This window comes from Ambystoma mexicanum, chromosome 9 (genome assembly GCF_040938575.1).
Source record: "Ambystoma mexicanum isolate Mex_15411 chromosome 9, UKY_AmexF1_1, whole genome shotgun sequence".
Lineage (NCBI taxonomy): Eukaryota > Metazoa > Chordata > Amphibia > Caudata > Ambystomatidae > Ambystoma > Ambystoma mexicanum.
This window is the reverse complement of record NC_090931.1, coordinates 435,756,206-435,781,657: the sequence shown is the minus strand read 5'-3', so window position 1 is coordinate 435,781,657 and position 25,452 is coordinate 435,756,206. Positions and strand designations below refer to the sequence as shown.

General features: G+C 45.1%; 1 protein-coding gene across 2 annotated transcripts in view; it reads left to right on the top strand.

Moving 5' to 3' along the window:
• GAS2L2 (growth arrest specific 2 like 2) overlaps window positions 1-25,452 on the top strand; it is a 255,990-nt gene that overhangs the window by 81,063 nt on the left and 149,475 nt on the right. Inside the window, exons 1-2 of one of the 2 annotated variants that reach the window (XM_069614922.1) lie at window positions 13,569-13,645; window positions 23,057-23,298. In XM_069614922.1, the coding sequence (XP_069471023.1) occupies window positions 23,065-23,298 (234 nt within the window). In that variant the 5' untranslated portion in view covers window positions 13,569-13,645; window positions 23,057-23,064. Of the gene's footprint in view, window positions 1-13,568; window positions 13,646-23,056; window positions 23,299-25,452 lie in introns of those variants that run through there. The other variant, XM_069614921.1, reaches the window with a different exon arrangement.

Here is a 25,452-nt window from a genome sequence, read left to right as displayed (position 1 = left end):
AACCCTGTGCTTAGCCAAAACCAATGCTGTTCGAATAAAGCTAGTGTTAAGTGCCGGAGCATCTGTGAACATCCCTATTAAGCATCCCCTTTGTGAGGAAATATCTCCCGGTCCAGTATTTGTTCCAAAACCCTCAGCACACGAAGCAAATAGTTATGAATGGGTGCACTGTTGGGGGCCAGAGGAAAATCTACACCCACACCTTGAACAGGCCACAGACATGGTCACATCTATATCATGTAATCTGGCAAGATGTAGCAAAGTGTTTCCACAAAGTACAGTGCATTACGCACAGTTTAGGACATAGTGAGATATTCCTAGGCCAGGAGCATTTATAATCGTCCTCAATTACACCCAAATCCAATCCACATCTATGCAAGGCCTTAAATTGGCCTATCATTAGAAATAACGAGTGCAGTCCGGAAATAATTCTATAGTTGGCAGTAATTACAGTATGGACCACTGGACACGTAGACGGAGGCTGACGATGTTCAGGATACGTCTTGCTCAAAGTATTGTGTATTAATTAATACTGTAGTGGAAAATGTAATGGTTGTCTGACCTGACCTCCCAGTGTTTCGTTTGAAGTGAAATTTCCTTCAAGACTCAAATGTGGAACTTTCACTCCAAGTAGCTTTTGAATACAGAACCAGGCTCAATGCAAGATTCACACTGGGTCAGTCCCCAAGGTTATATTGACCATTTACAGAGGTGTTCAGATCAGACAGTCAACACTAACATGCTTTAGTTCTACATGTGAGCATACATCAGCTTCCTAAAACCAACATAGTGTGGAGGGGGCTGTATTTTCAGAAAAGAACCAGGTAAGAACCATAGAGATCTGGTATTGTGGTTCTGCCATGAGAGTGTGTTCTTACCACTGTATCCTAGCTGATTCTAGCAACCTTCACACCCCATATCAACTTTATCAGTAGTCATGAAGCTTAGCACAAAATCTAGACTTCCCAGAAATGGGTATGGCCTAAATAAAGAAATGTAGGTATTACTATCATCTTTACTATTGAAACTCTTCCTTCAAGTGACATAGGAAATGCCCTCTATTTCATCAACCTGTCATCAGGTTATGTCAGAGTAGAGTCATTATTCTGAGTTATCATAGTGCCTACATTACTACACACCATAATACTTAGATATTTCATATAATCCAGGCACCATCGAAATCCCATGTGTATAGAGTTACTAAGTACCCTTCATGTGAGGGGAAACATTTCAAACGTTTTCAAATTAATTTGAAGGCCAGCATACTTTCCAAATTGAATAACATCTGGCATCACTGGCTCAAGATTGTAATATGGGTTTTTCATATACAAAACCATGTCAGAGAGACACTAGCCTTATGCTTTCTCAATGACTACCTCTCCCAACATTCTGCAGTCGCAAAAATACCACAAGGGGCTTAACTGCAAGGGAAAAAAGAATAGGTGAAACAAGGCACCCATGTGTAATTCCTCTCTTTAAGGAAATCCTAGTCGAGGGCTGACTGTTGGTAAGTATGAACACTGACAGTGCAGGTTACATGAATTTTACCCAGATAATAGTGTACACACTAATTCAGAATATTCGCAGCAACTACCATGAGCAGCCCCACTCCACTGAATAAAAACGCTTTATCAGTGTTGTGAAAAGGGGCCCAAACATTCAGCCCAAGCAAGGTCATAATATTACAACCTTCTAACATTTACCTGTGTCAAGCGGCATGGGCAAAGCCAGGTTGATCTGGGTGTATTAGGCCTGGGATATAGGGTAATATCTAAATCTTTAGCAAAGATTTTATTATGCATTTGAATAATCGAAATCAGGCAGTAAAGACTGCAAATATCCGATGGCTTATTAGGTTTTAATAAAACATCAATCACAGTGGTATTAAGGGAAGAAGGTAGTATCCCTTTACTATATGAGCCTTTATACTTTATACACAAATATAAATTTAGGGTTTGGGAGGTCGCTATATGTTTCATCAAATTCAGCATTGAGGTCATCCAGCCCCAGAGATACACCTTCAGCAAAATCCCTATGGAATTTTTTATTTCTTCGATGGTCAAGGGTTCGTCCAGATGTGCATGTGATACCTTGTCAAGATGTGGAATGGGAATACCATGTAAGTACCACTGTATCTCATCTGTCTTCTCTGGCACCCGACCTTTACAAAGCTATGACGAATCCTCGGATGTAGTCCCTTCTCCCTTAGGGGGAATCCCTTCTCATGAGGCCAGGGAAGTAAGGCCGCTACCCGATGAGTACCACCCGGTAGGGATTGTACTCAGCGGGTGGATCTCATGGGGAGGGATTCCCCTATGGGACTAGGGAGGACTGTCCAGGAAGAACGCGGTATGACACTCCTGACCCAACATCCTACACACCTCCATGCCCCAACCTTATCACTAACCTATCCATAAATATATATAAGGCCATAGGATTAAACCTTACCGAGACGAGGAACAGGCCAGACTACCCAAGTAGGATTCCCTTAACAACTACTGGGAGAAAGAAGAGTAGGGACTACCTAAGGGAGGTTGTCTATGAAAGTACTAGGACAAAGAGGACAAATGGAGGAATGAGGAGTCCGAATGGGAATTGGAATGGACGTTCTAGTTGTTTTTGCATATCAGAAATAAAAAGGAAAGAAAACGGTGAGGAGGCAGACAGACCAGGGATATCAAAACATGGGGAAGCGAGAGAGAGGGAGAGAGGGAGAGAAGGAGAGAGAAAAAGAGAGAAAAAAAGAGAGAGAAAAAAAGAGAGAGAGAAAGAGAGAAAGAGAAAGAGAGAGAGAGAGAGAGAGAGAGAGAGAGAGAGAGAGAGAGAGAAAGAGAGAGAGAAAGAGAGAGAGAGAGAGAGAGAAAAAAGCCCCAAAAGTTGAAGAGGAAGGAGCACCCAGTCAGGCATACTCAAGAAAGACGCAGAGAAGAGGAAATAGCACTGGTCTCTAGGGAAAAAAGAACCCGGTCGCGAAGATCAGATCCAGAGTGGTGCTGAGAGCTGGAAGCCGGTGATGGAAACAAGAAGAGGAACCAAAGCCGGCCAGCAGAGAGATGCCAGCGCAGTCTGCCAGACAACCGCGACCACCCAAGAGTTGTCATGATCTCTGCTTCCAAAAGGTCAGGGTTTTCCCAACTCCCTTGGAAGCAGATCCATAACCCAGGTTCCGAGTGCCAACCAGTCCCAATTGGGACCTTTTGGACCCAGTCCCGGTGCCAGTGGCACCAGGCTCATAAATATGCCCAGTCCCAGCGCTGGAAGCGCCGGGCTCATAATGCTTGGGTGGACTTACCTGCAGCAGACCATGCTGCTTACTTGCCTGCCAGTTGAGCCTCTGATCCTCTTCTGTTTGGAACTACTTTTCCTGTTGGGTGGGGCAGGAGCCACTCCCTAGATTCAGAACACTGGAACTCTTCTGGAAAGCAGGAACTCTTTTCTTACCTAGGCGTGGCTGTGGAAGGAGACACCTAAGCACTACAGGAGGCTATTTAAACCACACCCGATGGATGAATCTTGCTTTGCGTTATTCTGCATCCTCTGCAGCAGAACGCTCATCGTGTCTTCTGCATCTGATCCTGGGCCTAAGGAAAAAGGCTTACCATCCTGAATCCAGTCTTCAGCAACACCTATAAAGACAAGAAAGAACAGGTTAGCATTACGGTCTTCAGTGACAGCTCTTCACTTACCTTGTCCATCGGCTGTCACCAACGCCTCGCGCTGCATTCCGGCATCTGAAAGACAAAAGCTTACCAACTCTTCGCACGCTCCGTAGGCCTTCGGCGCTGCATCCCGCATCTGAAAGACAAAACAAGGTGCGTTTAAAGACATTGGGGAACTTTAATACTCACGTGCCATTACTCCTTTCCACATCTAACCCAGTGGGTATTCCGGCACCCTGCAGCCGCTCCGAACTTGTACCTGCAAAATAAAAAGACAGTTAGAGCGCATCGTGAAGCAGGCAACAAGCGCTTACTTACGTGCTTCCAGGCGCTTCTATTCATCACACGGGCTCCATCTTCAACTCACTTCAGCCCGTCATCCGCCATCGCCGGAACCCTGCAAAACAAGAAACATCATTACTAAAGACTTTAAAGACATTAGAATTACTCAAAACTTACCGTTTGTGCAGTAAACGACGGACAGCAGTCCTCTGAAGTCAAGAGGCCTGCTCCCCTTATCCAGTGAAGAAACTGGTTACAGCACCCTGCCCCGAGGCAGATGGAGAGCACGGCGTTCACTTATCTAAGGTGAGAGCGTTAACCCTTGGGGTTCCACAGGAGAAGAGAAAGGGAAGAAGAGAGAGACATTCAATAACCCAGTTCCTTAATCCCATATTTTCTATCTGCAGACATCTTACCCTTCGAATCAGACATACAGTGCACAGAGGTCCAGCCCAAAGAGCCAGCCGTGTGTTACACATCACCTTTGAAGATACGGTATACGCCCAGTCAAGACCGGCGCCTCTACGGGAATCAGGTGAGTGTTACAGAACGCAAAGCCCACCACAAAACTCCCGTCCAGGCGCTATGGAAACCTCGGATACCGACCAGCTAGCCCAGTTACATGGGGAACTAAGGGCAGAAGTGCATGCAGCCCGTCAGGAAACGAACGCTCTAAGAAGGGAACTGATTATTTCCAAGGAGCGAACAGATGATCTCGCTAGACAATTGCTACAGTCACAAGCCGGACAGACCCCGTTACCCGCATCTGGGGGAAATCTTCCTTCTACATCCTCTATGAATCCAGTGCAGATCAACCTACCTGGGAATGTACCTCTGGCTCCGCCCGAACGATTTTCTGGTGACCCAAAGAGGTTTGCAGTATTTATCAATCAGTGCCGGTTGCATTTCTTATGCCGGCCAGCAGCCTTTCCAACTGATCAAGCTAAAGTAGCTTTCGTGCTTTCGTACCTTAGTGGCAATGCGGCAGACTGGTCGATCCCTCTAGTAAATCAAGATGATCCGGTCCTCCATGACTTTCAAGCTTTTCAGCTCAGTATGAAAAAACTGTTCGCAAGACATTCACAGGGGCAGGCCTTGGACAATGAGCTTCTTTCGTTGCGACAAGGTAATCAAGACCTTTTGGCTTATATTGCGTCTTTCAACAGACTGATAGTGGAAACTCAATGGCCTGAGGACAAAAGGATTACGCTGTTTTATAGAGGTCTACGTGGAGAGCTCAAAGATGTGTTAGCCCAAGTAGTGAATCCCCCACAAGATTGTTCGGACTATATAGACTTAGTCGTTCAAATAGATCACAGACTGCAGAACAGGAAGGCCGATCGTTCCAAGTTTGATGCTCGAGTATTTTCCAAACCGCCAACTCCTTCCAAAGGAGTAGACTCCGGGGAACCCATGCAAATAAGGGGTCTGAAAGGTCCTCTAACACAAAAGGAGCGGGAAAGGAGAAAACAGTTGCAATTATGCCTCTATTGCGGAAACTCAGGGCACTTTCTTCGAGACTGTCCGGTGAAACCTGCCAAGAAGGCAGTAGGAGCTGCAGTTACCAAAGTTACAGACTCTGAGCAGGGAAACGACCTCGCCCGACAAGAATAGAGGTCCTCTTGCCGAGCGTGAAAACCAACTCCGTGACCTCGCATTTTGTGATACCTATGGTCCTCATTAGCCCTGATAATCCGGATCGATTACATGCAATTGAAGCTTACGTCGACAGCGGTGCCATCGGCAGTTATGTGGATCATGAAATGGTTTTGAGGATGAATCTAACTCTTTGTCCCAAGGCTGTAAAGGACGTCATTACTACGGTGGATGGTACGGAGATAGCCTCCGGGCCAGTAATGCATACCACTCAAGAGGTGACGCTAGTAAGTCAAGATGGACACGATGAGAAGATCGTGTTCGATGTGATCAAGGCCCCTCAGTTTCAGATTATTCTAGGAATACCTTGGTTAGAGAAACACAATCCTCTGATCGATTGGCGAGCAAGAACGGTCCAGTTTCCAGAATGTGTCTCTACTTGTCACCCTCCACCTGGTGTTGCACTGGCAGCAATTTCTTCAGAGACTCCCCAGTTACCTCCCGAATACCTAGAATACCAAGATGTTTTCCGGAAGGATCAGGCTAACTCTCTACCTCCTCATAGGTCTTATGACTGCCAGATAGACCTGATACCTGGATCTACTCCTCCTTGTAGTAGAATTTATGCCCTCACCGAGCCTGAGAACCTTCACCTTCGACAATACCTGGATCAATACCTGGCAAATGGGTTTATTCGTCCTTCCAAGTCCCCTGCTTCTTCAGCTTTGTTCTTCGTTCCAAAAAAGGAAGGAGACCTTAGAACTTGTATAGATTATCGCTCTCTGAACCAGATCACCGTTAAGAATAGATATCCGTTACCTTTGATCCCTGAACTCCTGGACCAAGTCAGAAAAGCATGCATATATACAAAGCTGGATCTTAGAGGAGCTTACCACTTGGTACGAGTAAAAGAGGGCGATGAATGGAAGACGGCCTTCCGCACCAAGTATGGGCTATTTGAATATCAGGTCATGTCCTTCGGACTTTGCAATGCCCCGGCCGCCTTTCAATATTTTATGAACGATGACCTCAGAGAGCTCATAGATGTGTGTGTTGTTGTTTACATTGACGACATCCTCGTTTATCCTTCATCGGAATCTGAACATCGGAAACACGTGAAAATGGTCCTCGAAAGATTGCGTCAACACAAACTTTTCGCTAAGTTGGAAAAATGTGTTTTCAACGTGACTGAAGTTGAATTCTTGGGATTCATATTATCACCTGGCGGAGTGCGTATGGATTCAAAGAAGGTCGATGCAGTTCTCAAATGGCCATCACCATCCTCCGTAAAAGGTGTGCAAAGCATGTTAGGCTTCACTAACTTTTACCGCAGGTTTATCCCTGAATTCTCTCGAATAGTCCAGGCCATCACTGCCTTGTTAAAGAAAAACAAACGTTTTGAATGGTCTACCGAGGCGGAACAAGCTTTCCAGGATTTGAAGACTAAATTTATCTCTGCACCAATCTTAAAACACCCTTGCCCCGAACTCCCCTACATCGTGGAAACTGATGCTTCAAGCCTTGCCATGGGGGCAGTTCTATCACAAAAGGACCCGGTAACCAATCAGTTGCATCCCGTGGCATTTTGGTCCCGCAAATTCTCGCCTCCTGAAATCAATTACACGATTACTGACAAGGAACTTCTGGCTATCAAGTCTGCCTTTAAGGCTTGGCGGCATTATCTGCTGGGGGCCCAACACACCGTTACTGTGATTACGGATCACCGAAACCTGCAATATTTGAAAACCGCAAAAGCCCAATCCTCTAGACAACTCCGTTGGGCATTATTCTTTGCCGAGTTTGACTTCATAATTACCTATCGACCTGGTACAAAGAACGGTAAAGCTGATGCCCTTTCTCGGATGGGAGTGGAAGAACACTTGATCAACCCTAAACCTGTACCAATCATTCCCGAACAAAGAATTCTGGATGTAATCGCCACAGAATCCATAGAGGAAGTTAAGGATAAAGCCAGGCAACTTGTAACTCCAGCAGACATACAGAATTGGCATCTGCAGGGAAAGGACTTTGCAGTAAAGGACAACTTATTGTATTTCCAAGAACGATTATACCTACCCAGCACAGATTTACAGAAAAAAGTAATCTCTTGTTATCACGATTCTTTAATGGAAGGACATCCCGGTAATGCCAAGACCTCAGAAAAGATCAAGTGCTACTTCTGGTGGCCGTCTTGGAAAAAAGATATCAGAGACTTTATAATGTCCTGTGGAGTATGCGCCCAAAACAAGAGTCAAAAGGAAAGACCAGCAGGCCTCTTACGCCCTATTGACATCCCACCTCGCCCTTGGCATACGCTTTCTATGGACTTCATCACCGATCTACCTCCATGCTCCGGATACAATACGATTCTAGTAATCGTGGACTTATTCTCCAAGATGGCGCATTTCATTCCGCTCAAAGGCTTGCCAACAGCAGCAACTCTGGCCCGAGAATTTCTCGAAAACATCGTCCGACTGCACGGTTTTCCTTCGGTTCTAATTTCGGATCGAGGTAGTCAATTTATTTCTCATTTTTGGCGAAGTTGCTGTCGGTCGGCTCAAATTGATGTGAGACTATCGACCAGTCACCACCCTCAGACCGACGGACAAACCGAGAGGCCCAATCAAACTCTGGAACAGTATTTACGCTGCATGCTGCAACAAACTGAAAAAACTTGGAAAGACATCCTTTGGATAGCCGAATATGCCTACAATAACTCTGTCCATTCGGGAACTGGGAAAACCCCATTTTTTCTTTTGTACGGCAGTCACCCTCGAACCTCGGAGTTGGATCCCCTCCAAGATCTTGAAACAACAGCAGTAGACTACCTGCATTCTACAATCACCCAAGCCTTTAAGGAAGCTGTTTCTCACCTTCAAAGGGCTAAAGAACAATACAAGAAAGGAGCAGATCAACATCGGAAGGAAGCCCCTCAATATCAAGTAGGGGATCAAGTCTGGTTATCCACCAAATATCTACCTCTAAAAGGGCCACGCACATTCAACCCAAGATACCTTGGTCCCTATTCCATCACTACCATAGTAAACTCAGTAGCGGTCAAGTTGGACTTGCCTCCGCACATGAAGTTACATCCGGTCTTCCACGTCTCTCTATTAAAACCCGTGCAACCTCAAACCCGACTAACTAAATCTCCAAAACCTATCCTAGTTGATGGAGAACTCGAGTTTGAAGTCAAAAGCATTCTGGACTCCAAGATCTCCAAATCTAAACTATTTTACCTAATTGACTGGAAAGGCTACGGCCCCCAAAAGAGATCCTGGGAACCTGCTGAATATGTCCACGCTCCTCGCCTAATCAAAAGATTTCACCGAACATTTCCTGACAAGCCAAAACCCCCGGAGAAGCCCGGTTTGGGAGGGGCCTTGAGGGGGGGGGTACTGTCATGATCTCTGCTTCCAAAAGGTCAGGGTTTTCCCAACTTCCTTGGAAGCAGATCCATTACCCAGGTTCCGAGTGCCAACCAGTCCCAATTGGGACCTTTTGGACCCAGTCCTGGCGCCAGTGGCACCAGGCTCATAAATATGCCCAGTCCCAGCGCTGGAAGCGCCGGGCTCATAATGCTTGGGTGGACTTACCTGCAGCAGACCATGCTGCTTACTTGCCTGCCAGTTGAGCCTCTGATCCTCTTCTGTTTGGAACTACTTTTCCTGTTGGGTGGGGCAGGAGCCACTCCCTAGATTCAGAACACTGGAACTCTTCTGGAAAGCAGGAACTCTTTTCTTACCTATGCGTGGCTGTGGAAGGAGACACCTAAGCACTACAGGAGGCTATTTAAACCACACCCGATGGATGAATCTTGCTTTGCGTTATTCTGCATCCTCTGCAGCAGAACGCTCATCGTGTCTTCTGCATCTGATCCTGGGCCTAAGGAAAAAGGCTTACCATCCTGAATCCAGTCTTCAGCAACACCTATAAAGACAAGAAAGAACAGGTTAGCATTACGGTCTTCAGTGACAGCTCTTCACTTACCTTGTCCATCGGCTGTCACCAACGCCTCGCGCTGCATTCCGGCATCTGAAAGACAAAACAAGGTGCGTTTAAAGACATTGGGGAACTTTAATACTCACGTGCCATTACTCCTTTCCACATCTAACCCAATGGGTATTCTGGCACCCTGCAGCCGCTCCGAACTTGTACCTGCAAAATAAAAAGACAGTTAGAGCGCATCGTGAAGCAGGCAACAAGCGCTTACTTACGTGCTTCCAGGCGCTTCTATTCATCACACAGGCTCCATCTTCAACTCACTTCAGCCTGTCATCCGCCATCGCCGGAACCCTGCAAAACAAGAAACATCATTACTAAAGACTTTAAAGACATTAGAATTACTCGAAACTTACCGTTTGTGCAGTAAACGACAGACAGCAGTCCTCTGAAGTCAAGAGGCCTGCTCCCCTTATCCAGTGAAGAAACTGGTTACAGCACCCTGCCCGAGGCAGATGGAGAGCACGGCGTTCACTTATCTAAGGTGAGAGTGTTAACCTTTGGGGTTCCACAGGAGAAGAGAAAGGGAAGAAGAGAGAGACATTCAATAACCCAGTTCCTTAATCCCATATTTTCTATCTGCAGACATCTTACCCTTCGAATCAGACATACAGTGCACAGAGGTCCAGCCCAAAGAGCCAGCCGTGTGTTACACATCACCTTTGAAGATACGGTATACGCCCAGTCAAGACCGGTGCCTCTACGGGAATCAGGTGAGCGTTACAAGAGTGTCCAGAAGCCCACAAAGGTAAAGGGATGGACGCTAATACGGTGGCGGCTTGGGAACCTGGGCCTGGGACCCATATGCCTAAAACAAGGTGTCTTCCTTGTGACAAAACCTGGTGAGCAAGGGAGCCAAGTTGCTCAAACCAATGTAAGAGAAACAAGGGGGTTTGGAAGTCCTGTGCACAGAAGGAGATCGCTGGACGTGATCTTCTTCATATCAATACCTGGTAGGAGAGGGAACCAGGTCTGATTAAGTAATAAGAAAAGCCAGGGAAAAGTCGACATTCCCCCTGGCATCGTGAACTGTAAAAACCTGAGAAAAACCAGGGGAAGAGAGTCATTCCCCCTGATGCTTTGAACTATGAAACACAATGTTTTATGATAAGCCTAAGAAGGCCAGGGGAAGGGCATCATTTCTCGCCTGGTGTTTGTGAATGTTGTGAGAAAGGCTAAGGGAGGCATTCACTCTCTGGGCATTGTGAGAAGCCTAAGAAGGGCCAGGGGAAGGGAGTCCTTCCCCCTGGTGTGTGTGAACATTGTGAGAATCCTGGGAAAGGCCAAGAGAAGGACGTCATTCTCTTGGCATGAAGGATTTGGAGCTGGAACATTGCTTTAGTTGTGAACATTGTGTGAAGCCTGAGAAAGACAAAGGGAGGGGAGTCGTTCATTTGGTAAAACGGTTTTGAGTTGGAACTTTGCTTTATTTGTGAACCAAGACTTTTCAATCTGGAACTTTGTGTGGTGCTGTTGAAAAGAAATGCAACCTGGGGAAGGGAGTCATTCCCTCAGGAAATAGTCTCACCAGATCACTGGCATGGCTGTCCACTCTACAGAAGAAGGGAACTATTCTTCTGTATTAAGAAGACTCGCCAACCTTTGAGTTTAGTTAAACGTGTAACGGATGGACATAGGATTTCGACACATGATGGTGGACTATATAATTTCAATGGACTTCCCAAAAGAATCCTTAGCGTTATGTTGAAGCAGGGAAACCCCTGTTAGTGTTAGGGATAGTTAGGGTGTTCCTCCTTTATTTTAACTTGTAAAGAAATGAGCAAACGCCTCTTCAATTTGTTGTGGGGCAGTAACTCTATTGTCCAATATGTCTAGACCTATAGCGTTGCATCTCCCTCTATTCACCAGCCAAGGCAGCAACCCTCCCAGGTTCTTCCATTCACTGTTATCTCCAGGGAGCCACTGGTTTATACATATATTTCACCTGGCTATCTGCCCTGACGGTGAGATGATGCAGTGTCATGTACCTGTGGCAATAAATGTGGGGATCTAGTTTAATCATATCTTCACAGTAGTGATTGGATTTCATTTTCAAGGGAGTCTAATCTATTGTGCACATAATGTACTATCCCAGCTTCTTTTGCTATACATATCATCCTTGTATACATTATAAATGCTTCCCATTCTATTTGTAATTAACCCATCAACCATTTTGATATTGAAATATTAATCAATTTCACTAGCAATTTCCTACCCCACCACCAATCCATATTTTTACAGGAGTATATCCATCTCTAATTTGACATGGTTATGGCCCGATAATGTGACATTTCTTAATCCAGTCTGCCGCTCTCTTTGATGTCAGATTTCAATCAATCAGAGAACCAAATCATGAGCCGTAGAATAATGGGTGTAAATCGATGGTAATCCATTAGTTGCAGCAATGATTCTTGAGCTATACATTTTGGCGACCAAAACTAACTTAGTCACCAGGGAGTATCACAGCAGTCGAAAAGCTCTTACGCACAATAACACCCAGATGCTCAAACAACTCAGGGATATCTGTAAATGCCAGTTATTACACTTTTGCATCAGCTTTTTGTGTGTTGCTACAATTAAGTATTGTTACTGATCTGAGAGGGCCCTGAAAATCTGGGCAGTAATATAAAGACAAGTCACCCTACTTGATTGTTTCTAATTGACCGTATGGTACAACCGGCCGAATTCGGCCAGTACCATTTGGTCGTTTACAAACGACCAATTTGGCCAATCACTACCAAACATGTGGTGCAGGGGTTGTGGAGGTGACCCCTGCTCCACATGTTTGTTAGTGATTGCCTTTGGTGGTTGCAGGGGTGTCTCCTGCTTCCAAAGGCCTGGAGGCGGGGGACTAAGAAAAAAAAAGCAGAACCTGCAGCGTCGGATCCGATGCGCATAGGAGGGATGGATCCGATGCTGCAGGGTCACAACTTGCACAGACACGGAAAGGTAAGTAAGGGTGGGTGGGGGCTGTGTGGGGGGGCTTTTAATTAGGAGGTTTTGGCCATGGCAAAATTGTTCTTGTGGCCAAATTGACCACAGTCAATTTGGCCGCGAACAATTGTGCCACGGCCAAAACATATGCATCCTACTTGAAGGCAGTCTAAACTTTGAATTAGTCTTGTACGTGGCAATGCTTATCGAATCCTCATTGAAAATTCACATTTGCGTTCATGCAGGATTTCTTGAAAAGTGATTGCATGCTTCTCTTCCACCACTTGCTGATTGCATTGATTATATCGGAAGATGCACCATAGGCGAATTGGCACTCTTTGCAGATGATGCTCTTAACCTTGTCCTCCTCACCTGTGCCACCTGGTAGTGCCACTTCAGTAAAAGGACCAAAGACATATACTGCTTTCTTACAAATCCACTCAGGTAGCTACTACACTTAAAAGGTATGCAAAGTGGCACCAAATGCACCATTGCTCTAAGAAAAACACAACTGTATCGCTGGCTTAGGGATATGACAGACAGCTCAGTAACACCTTGCACTCACCGACTGGACAGTGTGTGGGGTTGGATCGGCATCTGGTTTGGGTGGTGTATTGATCGGTCTGGGGTTTTGTCTGAGTTGTGATTGAGTGGTTGCACTTAGGTTTGCTATAAATTGAGGATTGGACTAGGATCTGGTCCGGATAGGGATCGGAATGGTGTCTTGTCTGAGTTTCAGGATTGGCTAATAGTATGATGTGGTAAGTTAAATGCTAGCCTTGTCCAAATCATGGTTTACTGAGTTCGAAGGCCTGGTCTGGACACTAAAGGTTAGTGATCACAGCCTGTTCTGCCACAGTGGGTAGCTTGACTTGGGCTCTTTATTAGAGAGACACCAGGCTACCTACCCCCAAAATCATAAAATAGTTTCATGGGGAATGCGCACAACCCTGATCAATTCCCTCATAAATCATATTTGGGGAAGGATTTGCATGCCACACATTCCTGATCCAGGTGTAATGCCTTACCTCCATGGCTCCCCGTATCCCCACGCCCTCGCTGCTATGCCGCGGACCCAGTTCTACCTGGTCTGTGCAATCCGATATAGCAGTGAAGAGCAGTCACTCGTCATTTGTCAGGCAGGGCAGACAGAAGGCAGCAGACAGCAAACCGTGAGTCTGTTTCCATTTCCTTTCCTCGCCATGATTTCTGTCAGTTTCTCTCCTTTTGAAGACCACTTTCAAACCTCTCTCTCTCCCCCCTCTCTGTCTCTCATACACACATGCTCTTTCTCTCCCTCGTACCCCTCTCTCGATTTCTTACTCTATCTTTCTCTATTTGTAGTTCTCCCTCTCCTTCTCCCTGTGCTCTCTTTTTTTGTGTCTCAACCTGTCTCTCTTGCGCTCTCTCTCTCCTCCCTCCTCATCGCCTCTCTTTCTTTTCTCTCTCTCTCCTTTTTCCCCTCTCTCTGTGTCCCCTTCTCCCCATCTCTCTCCCTCTTTGCCCCCTCTCTCTTTCTCTCACTCTCTCCTTCCTTTTGTCTCTCTCTCTCTCTCCCGCCCCCTTCTCTCTCGATCTCTCTCTCTTTCTTTCGCTCTGTCTCCATTCCTCCTAGCCCCCCTCTCCTGCATTCCTATCTTTGACATGGAGCATTTCCCGTTTCACGCGATGCAGGGGCAGTTTCCAATCCGTTTGCGTTTGAGCACAACTTAAACTGGAATCTGTTGTATTAACCAGCGGATTTTAAAGAAGCATCCGATTCATCCATCCTTATGCTCTCTCTATTCCTCGCCACCTTTGCCAGGCAGCATGATGCGTCACCCCTTTTGGATGGATGTGCAAATGCGATGCCAAGTCTATGTCTGTGAGTGATTCGAATGATTGGCATAGAATGGCATACACTGAATAGGAGTGAAGCAGACGAATGTCCGTGTTTTTACACAACTTCTATTTTTCTTTTTTGGGCCATCTTTGATGTCTAATGTTGGTTGACTGCCGAGAAACCTCAGTGTATTGGCGCCTAATCACTGAATAAAAGGCCAGAAAACAAAATGTCAGCAATTTAGACTTTTTTCTTAGGTCCAATCATAGGCTGTTCCACTCTGGATCTGATGATTGCCATTGAACCTAGGGGCTGGGGCTTACAACGTTTGGCTCTCCAGATGTTTTGGACTACAGTATCTGTTAGCAGTAGCCAGTATAGCTTATGATGAAGGATCATGGGAGTGGTAGTCCAAAATAGCTGGAGAGCCAAAGGTTGCAAACCCCTGATAGGGATTCCCACCCTCCTCTCAGTTGCTGACTGCAGGTCAAGGCTGATATTTGTGGACCCTTGAAGAAGGTCGTTTCCAGTATTATCGTAAAGACGCACAATTATACAAGATTCAGGTAGGGGGACAAGACCCATCACTACTACCCTTAGGTGGCTAGCATGGTGATTGTGCACTGTTGCAGCTGTGGTCATGAAATGATTTTGTGAGGCCAACTGCAAGGAGTGTTACAAAAATCAACAATAATAACAATCAAAATAATACTGATACGCTCCTAGCCATTATGGCAAGGTGCATTATGGGCACCTTGATGGAATTTTGGTTGTCTGTGGCGTGCTATAAATCCCCATCACAAATCACACGATAGGATTGAGCCACACAGGCTATACTTCTAAGGAGATCAATGGACTTCCTGCTGGTTCTGGCCACATCAGTGTGAAACCTGGAGACCTATGGATATTTGGGGTGATCCAACAGTGTTTCTCATGAAGCTCCCCGATTCCCCTTCATAGACAATCCTTCATCTAATGGCAGATAATGGTTTTTGAGAACACCTATTCAACCATTTAGTATCAAGGCTGGATTCCCATGCTGGTCTGTAGAAGGCAGGCACGCTCACTCAGATTACAGCATAGCGCATACATGCAATCCTGGTACATAGGGCAGCAGCCTCTCGCATTCACTTAATGAAGGAAATGAAGATTCTTCTCATTAGAGAAGAATTAGCTTGTTGCTGGCCTTGGGATCTGGGTCACGCATGCACCTTCTACCATGCCACCCCTGGCCCCCTCCAGCCTACTTCTGCAGGAGTCTGTCCTGATATATTCTGGTTTCACCATCACCATCTTGTGGCCAATGCTGGATTTGACTTTTATGGACTTCATTGATTCACGCTGCGTCACCCTTTCTCAACTCTCATGCTGGACTTCCTTTGCATCTTGTACTCATGGTGGACCTGAATCATGCTGTTCCCATCTTCATCTTGTATCCTGGCTTGCAACATTTTGTGTTACTACTGACTTCTGCAATTGGATTCGCACTCACCTCTTGCTTCTCTACTCTTTTTGAGAGCTTACTCTCTGTTCTCTCCTCCTCTCCATTTCTCCCTTTTCCTATCCCCTCTCCTCCTCCCCGTACCTTCTTCTATGCACTTACTCTATCAGATGTGTCCCTGGACCGTGTATGATAGCAACCTCATCTGTCTCCTCCTCCCTCCCCGTCCTTGTTTCCCCACCAAACCCCTTCAGCACGATCTGAAATGTCATCAGGCCTAGTATGATAGTCGCTTGTTTTGTTCCTCCCCTCCCTTTCTGCACCTCCCTCCCTCACCTTTTGTTTTTCTCCAGCTCTACCAAAAATGTTGGCAGGCCTAGTACGGCAGTCGCCTGTCTGTTTCCATTTCCTCCCCACTCTCCCCCTCCCTTCCTTATCTATGTCTTAGCTCTTGCACTATCTGAAATGTCATCAGGCCGAGTACGATAGTTAATTTCACATCCTTACTGTTCATGGCCTGTAAGAATGTCATTGTTCCCTCCCTTGCCTTGAAGCGCTTTGAAACATATTGTGTATAGGCGCTATATAAAAAAACTATTATATCATAACCACACCCCACATCCCGTTCCCACCACTGCATTGTGCAGTTCTTCATTGCTTCTCAAGTGTACACTACAGAGAACCACTATATATAGCAAATAGGGTGTGGTCAGGTTATTATAATTATGCAAATATTCACTGAAAAAACTTTAGTTAAGGTCCAGTTAAGTTAAGCAGATTTATCGCAATAAAACGCTTGAAATTTAGCGGATGTGGGAAGTCATTACCATTTTAACTCGGCGCACTCCCAGTGATGTACCCCATAATGCTACATCCCCATAATATAATTTGGTATGTCATTGTGAATCCCTTCTCTAATAATATGTATGTGCTGATGGGCTTTCCATCGGGAACACGCTGAGTTAAGCTGGTCGTGACTGCCCCCATCCGCTGAATTTCAAGGGTTTTGTTGCGTTAAATCTACTCAACTTAACTGCACCGCAACTAAAGTTTTGTCAGTGAATTTCAAGGGTTTTGTTATACCATTGTTTTTTTGTGGGCCACTAGCCATGGCCTTTGGCCATGGACAGTCCACTGTACATGTTCCCCAATATATTTCTTTTGGACCCACTAGGTGGCAGCCTTTGGCCATGGCCACTGAGCATGGGCAACTAGCGGCCATGATGAGTGGTGAGGGCCTTCGGACGTGCCCACTGTACATGTTCCCCCAATATGTTTCTTTTCCACCCACTAGGTGGCTACGGCCAAAATACATGCCTTTCGGTCCCACAAGCCAGGGCCATAACACACTATGCTAGGCCACTAGCTATGCCCCCCCCCTCCTCAGTGTAGCTGTACAATTCAATTTATTTTGTATTCTTCCAATGTCTTTAACTCGAACTTTTAAAAAACTTGTTTTCCATAACCACGGTTATAATGGCAATGTACTACAAATAGCCGTGGCTATCTGTAGGCGAATGCAAATAACTGCGGTTATGTGTAAAAAAGTGGGCAAAATCCCAAACTCTCCCCTGCCCTCTCAGGCCCTATGCAAGTACCCCCTCCTCTTGGCATGCTCCCCCCACTCCCCTCGTGTCCTCTTTTGCTCCCTAGCCCTCTCCCATTCCCCCAACACTCATTGTTTCCTGTGACACACTTTAATTCCCCATCCCTTTTTCTTTTATAACCGCGGTTATCCCGCCAAACAGCCACAGTTATGTGAAATCGTTGGAACTCTGAACTTGGTCTCCAGGCCCCCCACCCCCAACTTCCCAATTTCACATGGCGGCCTCTTTCTCCTTCCACACCTCTAGACTGATGCCATTGCATCTTTTTTCCACCTCCAAATTGCATTTTTTCTACCTTTTGTTTTCAGCTAGCCACGGTTAATCTCGTAATAACTGTGGTTATTGCTTGCATCGAACAAAAAAAAACATAGCAGTTTTTCATTTCTGAAAAGCCTCTCTCCTGCAAAGCACCATGGGAGATATAGCTATAATTTAGGGAGAAGGGGGCACACCCTTTTCTGTCAAATATTTTAAAAACGATTGGACGCAATAACCTCAGACCCCTACTGGAAATAGAGGCAACGCTTTGTGCCGAATTTGTTTTGTACCCACACCAATTCTGTCGAGCGGTTTTTGCTGTGTGCTGTTTCTCTATGGGAAAATGAATGGGGGATAGGCCAAAACAGTGTGCTTTTTAACTTTCTTAATCACTTTTTCATTTTGTTACATGATCCCAACATTTGCAGTAAGGGGATTGTGTGACAAACGTTTTGTTTGCAAAATTTCAGCCAAATCCGTCATACGAGTCAAAAGTTAATAGAAATACATTTTATCGGACTGTCTATGCATCTGAATACTCAACTTAACTATATTGTGGCAAAGTTTTTAATCCCAGAAAAATATCTCAATATACATTTAACATATCGTGGATATCGTGGGTAAAGGCATAATAAATATGGGTTTAAAATGCAAATACAAGAGTCACTCACTCTTACTATCCCCTCAAGAAATACTAGTTATGAACACGTAAGATAGTTACAGTGTCGGGTATTACAAATAATCCAGAATGACTGCTAATATCCTAAAACTGCACACAGTGCTACAATATATGCGTTTTTTTTTCTATCATTGTGGCAGTATCCAAATTATACATTTTCATGTTCTTGTTCTACCGGTAGGCAATTAGCTGAATTAAGATACTGGGCCTCATTATAAGCATGGCGGTCTGGGAACTACGGTACCGGTAAGCATGCCGGTACCGTAGTTCCCGGACCACCATACTACGAGCTCTGCTCGTGGGCACCTCTCAGCCCACCAGGTCTGACCTGGCGGACAGAGCGGCACCGCGAGCACAGCACGTCGGATGCACCGGCACCGTTCTGAATGGTGCTGGTGCATCCGACGTCCCATTCCCATTCAGCCCTCTGGGGCCGAATGGGGATGGGGAGTCCCTTATTGCCAGCACCCGCAAATGGGCAATTACCGGGTCTGCAGAACTCGGCATGACCCGGTTCTTGCCCATTCCTGGGTGCTGGTAAAGATACTACTCTGGCGGCAGCTGTGCCGGTTTTGCCGGCACGGCTACCACCGGAGTTGTAATGAAGCCCACTGTTTTCTATTTTTGTTTTCAATATCTTGACCCTTAAATACTGTTCTATTGAATTCCTCTAAATCGTAAAGGAGGTGACAGAAGCCACCTGTGAGTTTTCTCTTACTGGTGGTATGTGCTGGTTGCACAGATTCTAAATAAAGGAGCCTTATGATGGCGCCCTTTCACCTTCCAGTGGAGGAGCCGATCATTTCCTAATATTTTTATGCACAATGTCCTATCCTCCTTTTATATTGTAACTGCTGGATTGTCAGCTGCTGGCTCTGCATTTTGTATAAGTCAGCCTGAAAATAGTTTCTTGTGGGAAACTATAGGAAAAGAATCCATTTTACTAGGCTTCCTGTAGCACTACATTTCATTTGTGAACAGCGTCTAGGAAACCGGTCTCTCTTCACTGCAAGAAATGCATGCATTGTGGCTAGGTCATGCATTAGGCAATAGCTACGGTGCGAACATATCGAATCAGGCAATTCAAAGAGACACCCAACAATGTGTAAAGGGGTGTCCATCATGCTAAGCCTGTGCACAGACAAGACCTTGCAGGCCCACCAAATGTGAAGGGCCTATAATTGTGGGAGGTGGGGGCCACTAGATGAGAATTCCTGCCCAAAGTAGTCCATCGATGGCTTCAGATTCAGGAAGGCTCTCATTGGTAAAACGCCATTGTTGGCCAATAAGGTGGCCTGGATGTGAATTTTCAGTGAGTGTTCAGTCACAAAAAGATGAAGCAAAAAGTGACACAACTGACAAAACGTATAGCCATGTTTCACAAAAAGCAACAACAAAATAAATACTGTTACTGACGCAAAGTGCGCAGAGAATCTGACCAGGATTATAAAGGCATGGATCTCCACTCAGGATGCTGGTGTTCCCGCCCTGGAAAAGATGTTTTCCACAGGCCCTTGCTGACAAGGCACAAACTAGCTACACACCATTCCTAGTCGGACGTTGCGCTCTTTATAGTGCGATGTGGATCAGATCCCAGGCAAACCAGCCAATTAAGCTCGTCTCTCGACAGGAAAAATGACATCGAACTAAGCGATTTTTCCCCTAAGAAAATCATTCCTATTATTATTATTCTAACTTGCATTCATAAAGGTCGGACATTCCCCAAATGGCAAGGTTCATCCTACTTTCTCTGCAAGTGGATTTTCCTTTGGTAGGCAGGGGCGATACTAATGTTTTCTGGTACCTTTCTTGTAGTGTTCATTTTTTTCCTTTCCGTAAAACACATTAGGAAGTTACTGAGATGTTCAAAGGCTCAAATGCTCTCTCCAATAGTTTAGAATTCTATTCAGTACTATCTACAGCAAAAGTTCAGATTCCTGTTCAGAGCTGACCTAAAGTGGCCTCTCTTGCCACTAAGCTTGTGTGGCGGAAAGTAGAACTGCAGAAATTCACATCAACTTTACGACCACCTGTTTCCCTAGGTTCTTAAATGGTATTTTATTTAAGACAGAGGTTTTCGGGCAAGATACAGGATGTAGGTGATAACAGAAAGATAGCAAGAAGGCCGAAGAGCTCTTTTATGAAGCAACAGTTCGTCTCTTAGGCTACCCTTTGGATTTACACTCTCTGAAGCAAGGGTCTGTTTCTGTGATTGTTGCATTCTTGATCCTGTCCAACAGGTTAAGGATGAGGCGCAAAAAAAAAAATGTGCATTAAATAACGTAGATGCCACTCTGGCTATTTACCATAGCGCCTAATAGATGTGGAGTCATGGGAAATCATTCTTTACAAAGTTGCTTAATTAAAAATTGTAAAACTTGTAAAGAAAACATTAAAAAAAATGGCACTCCTAATTATTGAGGTTATTGCTAATTAATAGGCAATGTCGTCCCTAGAATATAATTTATTTAGTTAATTCAGTATTTCCTCACAATAAACACATTAAAAAATATAGAAAACAATATCCTATGAACTGCAGCTTTCTTTATTAAACCAAACAGTTCTCAATCCATTTATAAATACAAAGTAATGCAAACACTCTGTGCGCAGCATTTTCACGGTTGCAGGAAAATATTAAACCATAAGGAAAATACAGCCAAGACTTTAATCTGGTCTCAAAATCGCTGACTTGTTTTCCGTTGTTAGGTGAGAGTCAAACAAATATCCCAGCGTTTTGCCCCTGGGAATCATAGGAGCAGTCCAGCAGGAAATCAGAATTGGACTAGTGTGTGGGTTTAGTACTGTTTCTGTCTCTCTCACTCTTCCCTTCTACCAGTGTACCCTTTTTGTATCCTTCTATCCGTTCATTCAATTCCCTTCTTCCTTATATCCTCCCTTGTCTCGGGAGGATAGCTCAGGAGCAATGTGCTCACCTTGGAAGCAATACTACACGGAGCAACACGGGTTCGATCCCCGGGTCCGTGCTTAGAAACCTCGGGGTATTAAGCGTGTTATAAATATCCTAACCTATCATATAATATGACTCTTTCATTCCACTCTGCCTCTTTCTCTTCTCCAGAATGTATTGCTTTCTCCTATCTACTCTTCCACTTCATCTCTTGTTCCCTCCCTCTTGTAAATAACATCTCCACTCCTCCGACTCTTCATATATCCTTCTACTCATTCTCTCTCTCTTTCCCTCATTCTGCTGTCACTCCATCTCTCACTCTGGCACTATTCCAATCCTCTCTCATTTTCTCCTTCTCTCTCACTAGCTTCTTTTCAGCCCTTTTATTATCCCCTTCCTTATTCATGCTCTCACTCTTCCCCAATCTGATCCCTATCTCCTCTCACATTCTGTTTTCTCCTGTCTAGATCCTAACTTTGTTGCTTCCTCTTTTAATGTCTAAATGTTCTTCTGCCTTCGTCGTGTTTCTCTAATCTTTTCAAAGGAAGAAGTTCTGGCCATTCTACCTTTTATTTTTAAGGTAAACAATCAATACTGGTGCAAGCTTTGATAACCTCTTCCATTGACTATTGCAATAGTATAAACACATGACCTATAAAGACACCACGTGAAAAACTCAAATGAGTGCAAACCGCATCTGTCATGCTGGCCAGCAGACTAGAATAAGAGATCTGATCTCCCAGGAGCCACACGACCCAAACTGACTCAGACGTTTTAATCTCCCACAAGAGCTATTTGTTTGTAAACACTAAATGGACCATTCCATTCTGACGGGGCCTCTTTTATTATTTACAGTCTGGCACTCCTACCTTTCCCACACTCTGCCAGTGTCTTTTGCCACAGCATTGCACCGCTTTTGCTACCTCGTTCTCACTTTCCACATTATTGCCCCTTGTCTCGACATTTTAGACCCACTTTTTATTTAAGCTTTACTTTTTCCACTTTCCCTCACATTGGGCCTCATTACAAGGAGGGTGGCCCTGGAAAAAAGTGCAGTTATTGAATTACCGCTACATTTCCCGCTCTGCCATACTACGAGTTTGGTGGAGGTAAATCCTTCCACTTTCTGCTGAAAGCTTGACAAAATCGGTGGAATTTCCATAGCGGTAATTCCAATGGTGGTAATTCTCCCAAAATCCCCAATCGAGTCCTATGGACACCACCACCACAACTTGTAATCCAGCAGCAAGGGCCTCATCACGAGTTTGGCCTCAGCCCTTAAATGCGGCAGTAACGCTATTGCTGCCGCACTTAAGGGCCTGCCAAATCATGAATTTGGCAGAAAGTTAGGAGTTTTACCTCCAGCTTGTTGCTGGAGGTAAAATGTTCCACTTTCTGCCTGGTTTTTGCCGCTATTAACATGGTGCTAAGTGCGCCGATGCTAATTGCACCCCCAACCCCATTGGGCCCAATGGGGTATGGGAACTTACTGCTGCACTGCTACTTGTGATCTGGCGGTAATAGCGCCGGACCGAGTAGCGGTAACGCTATTTGCGTTGGCGGAATCCCAGCGGTATTACCGTTGGGATATAGAGCCCCAAGTGGTGGTAACAGTAATTCCTTTGTACGTTATTCTGGCAGATTTACCATCGGAATACCGCCCAACTCATAATGTGGCCCAATTATCTATTTTGATCTACCTTCTCAGCCATCTTGATCAGCACTTGCTTTCTCTTTCATGGTCCTCCACACCTGCCTTCTCTGCATCTCAAGCACTACATATTCCTCTCTCATGCAGTCACCTGCCTTTTTCCCAAACTCAGTTTCTCTCACTACCTCCTTCAACTCTCAATCTTCCTCTTTTCCAGATGTGCTGATGTTTGAGACTGATGACCTGGTGCTTCGGAAGAACGAGAAGAACTTTGTCCTGTGCCTGCTGGAGTTGGCCCGTCGAGCATCCCGCTTTGGGATGAGTGCCCCAGTTCTCATCCAGATGGAAGAACAGATCGAGGAGGAGATCCGAGAGGAGATGGAGCTGCCGCCCACAGAGGAGATTCCAATACCCAAACCACAAAGAAAACCCTGCGATTTTAAAAATCTGGACCAGATGGTGAGTGGGCATTTTTCGGTCAAGTGACAACATTCAATTTCAATTGCAATGCATGAATGAATGAATGAATGCATGAACGAAAAAACAAACAATGAATGAATTTACTTATATCAAAGATATATGAAATGCATCCTTTCAATGCCCATCCAGGTATATGTAGCGATCCAATCTGGTCCTATACTGGGCAACCTGGCCAAGGCCAAATCAGGAAAAAACGTACCCCTCTACCACTCTATAAACTGGAATATACTGAATCCATGGTCTTCATATTTTTCTGAATATCTCTGGCAATCTTTTTTTACATCTATGTTGCTTTTTCTAAACCCTTGACAGGTATACAGAATATTAGGGAAAAGGTCTTGTAAAAAAAAGCTGCCTATTTCTGTGTAATGAGTGCTGTTCTCATTCTAAAGACAATTTAGCAATTAAAAAAAACGAAAACAATTTATATATGAAATATCCAATTTATAAAAATGTTGCCTCTTCTGGAATAAATGTCCTCTACTTATTCTTCAAGCTGCTACTTGAGCTTTCAAAGAACATGTATGCCCATTCCCTTGCGCCATGTGTCCTTGCTGTGGATGCCCAGCTCCTTGATATCAATTTAGCTGCTGTCAACCTTGAATTCCCAAAAGATAAATGTCTTTACTGCCACAGGATTTCCTCTTTCCCAATACCTTCAGGAAAGCCTCTAATTTCCAACCACGCACGCCCGAAAGGGTGTTTGCACATTTTGTCCAGTACCTTTGGAGAGATAAGTGAGCGCTCTGTTTTGAAGTCACAGGTTCTGGCCTGAGTGATAGGCTGAGAGACCAGGCGGTGGTGAACATGGTGGCTGGGTGTTACCACCCATTACTTGGTCTTGGAGGAGGTAAAGGGTGGTCCCCAGGCATCACCAGGTGAGGAAACACTTCCACAGAACCCATGCACATGTTAAGTTTTTGGGTGATTTTGTCAACAGCATTGACGCATTATCCACTAAGTATTTTTGCCAACTTTGCCTTACAGGTAGCCAAAGATACTTATATAGGCTCTACTAATCTGTGGTTTCTTATTGAGCAAAGATTGACAGAAAGAACATGATTTAATGTGTAATATTGAAACATGATTAGTGAGATGACTTTATATAATGTATTGTATTAATATATGATTTGTAGTACTGGTGTTTTAATTAACTACATCGCACAATACTCAAATAAAAAAAGGTATTCCATAGGGAGATGGATCCCGAGAAGAGAGAAGACTAGGACCAGAGATCTCAGACTATAGCTACAGGCAAAGATGAGTCACTCAACAGAGAAACGTATAGTCGCTAGGGGAAGAGGAAGCTACTAGAACAACCCCATAGTCATTCTTTGCCCATACTCGGCTTCCTTAAATTCTATGGTCCCCATCATAAGAAGCAGTCATCCTCCAGAACCATGGGGTGTTTGTGCAGCCCATCACCCCGACCCTACCCTTCTGTCTCATTACACATCACATTTACGAGCAAGCCCAAATGAGAAATATCTAATGGCCAAAAGCTATACCACACATCAAAGTATGCAGGAGCTACTAAGCTCCTTTTCAGAATCGATGCCTGGAGCACACCAAACTTCAATTGAACACCATTTGTAAAGTTATGTTTGCCATCTGCCATGTTCACAAGAGGCCCGAACTGTGACAACAGGACTGACAAGGGAATTACCAGCTGGGGATTCTGCTGTCTCCAGCAAATGTATATTCAAGCATGGTTTCAGATCAGGAGAATCACTGAATACTTCCCTCCGATGGACAGCCAACTTCCAGAGAGACCACTCGCTCAACAGGAGAGGCACCAGGGCAGTGGTCTGCTCGCCATGGAGGAGGCGGAGCAGTAGTTACTGCACTAATATGAGAGCCAAGTTGGCGAATACCCCTCTTGTATGTTCGCTACATAGAGCAACACATGCCCAGTTCACAAATCCGGTAGGGAAGGTCTCAGCTGCTCTATAATTTAACCCAAGTCAGAGCTGGTTGTGGCCGTTTGAAGGAGGGAAGAGGCGGAGATGTGAGGAGTGGATGAAGGGTAAATGAGGAAGAGAGAAAAGTAGGAGGAAGTTAAAGACAGTGCTGCAGTAGTGAGGAGATGAGAGTCGAAGGAGAACAGATGAAGAGAGCGGATGGAGGAGAGAA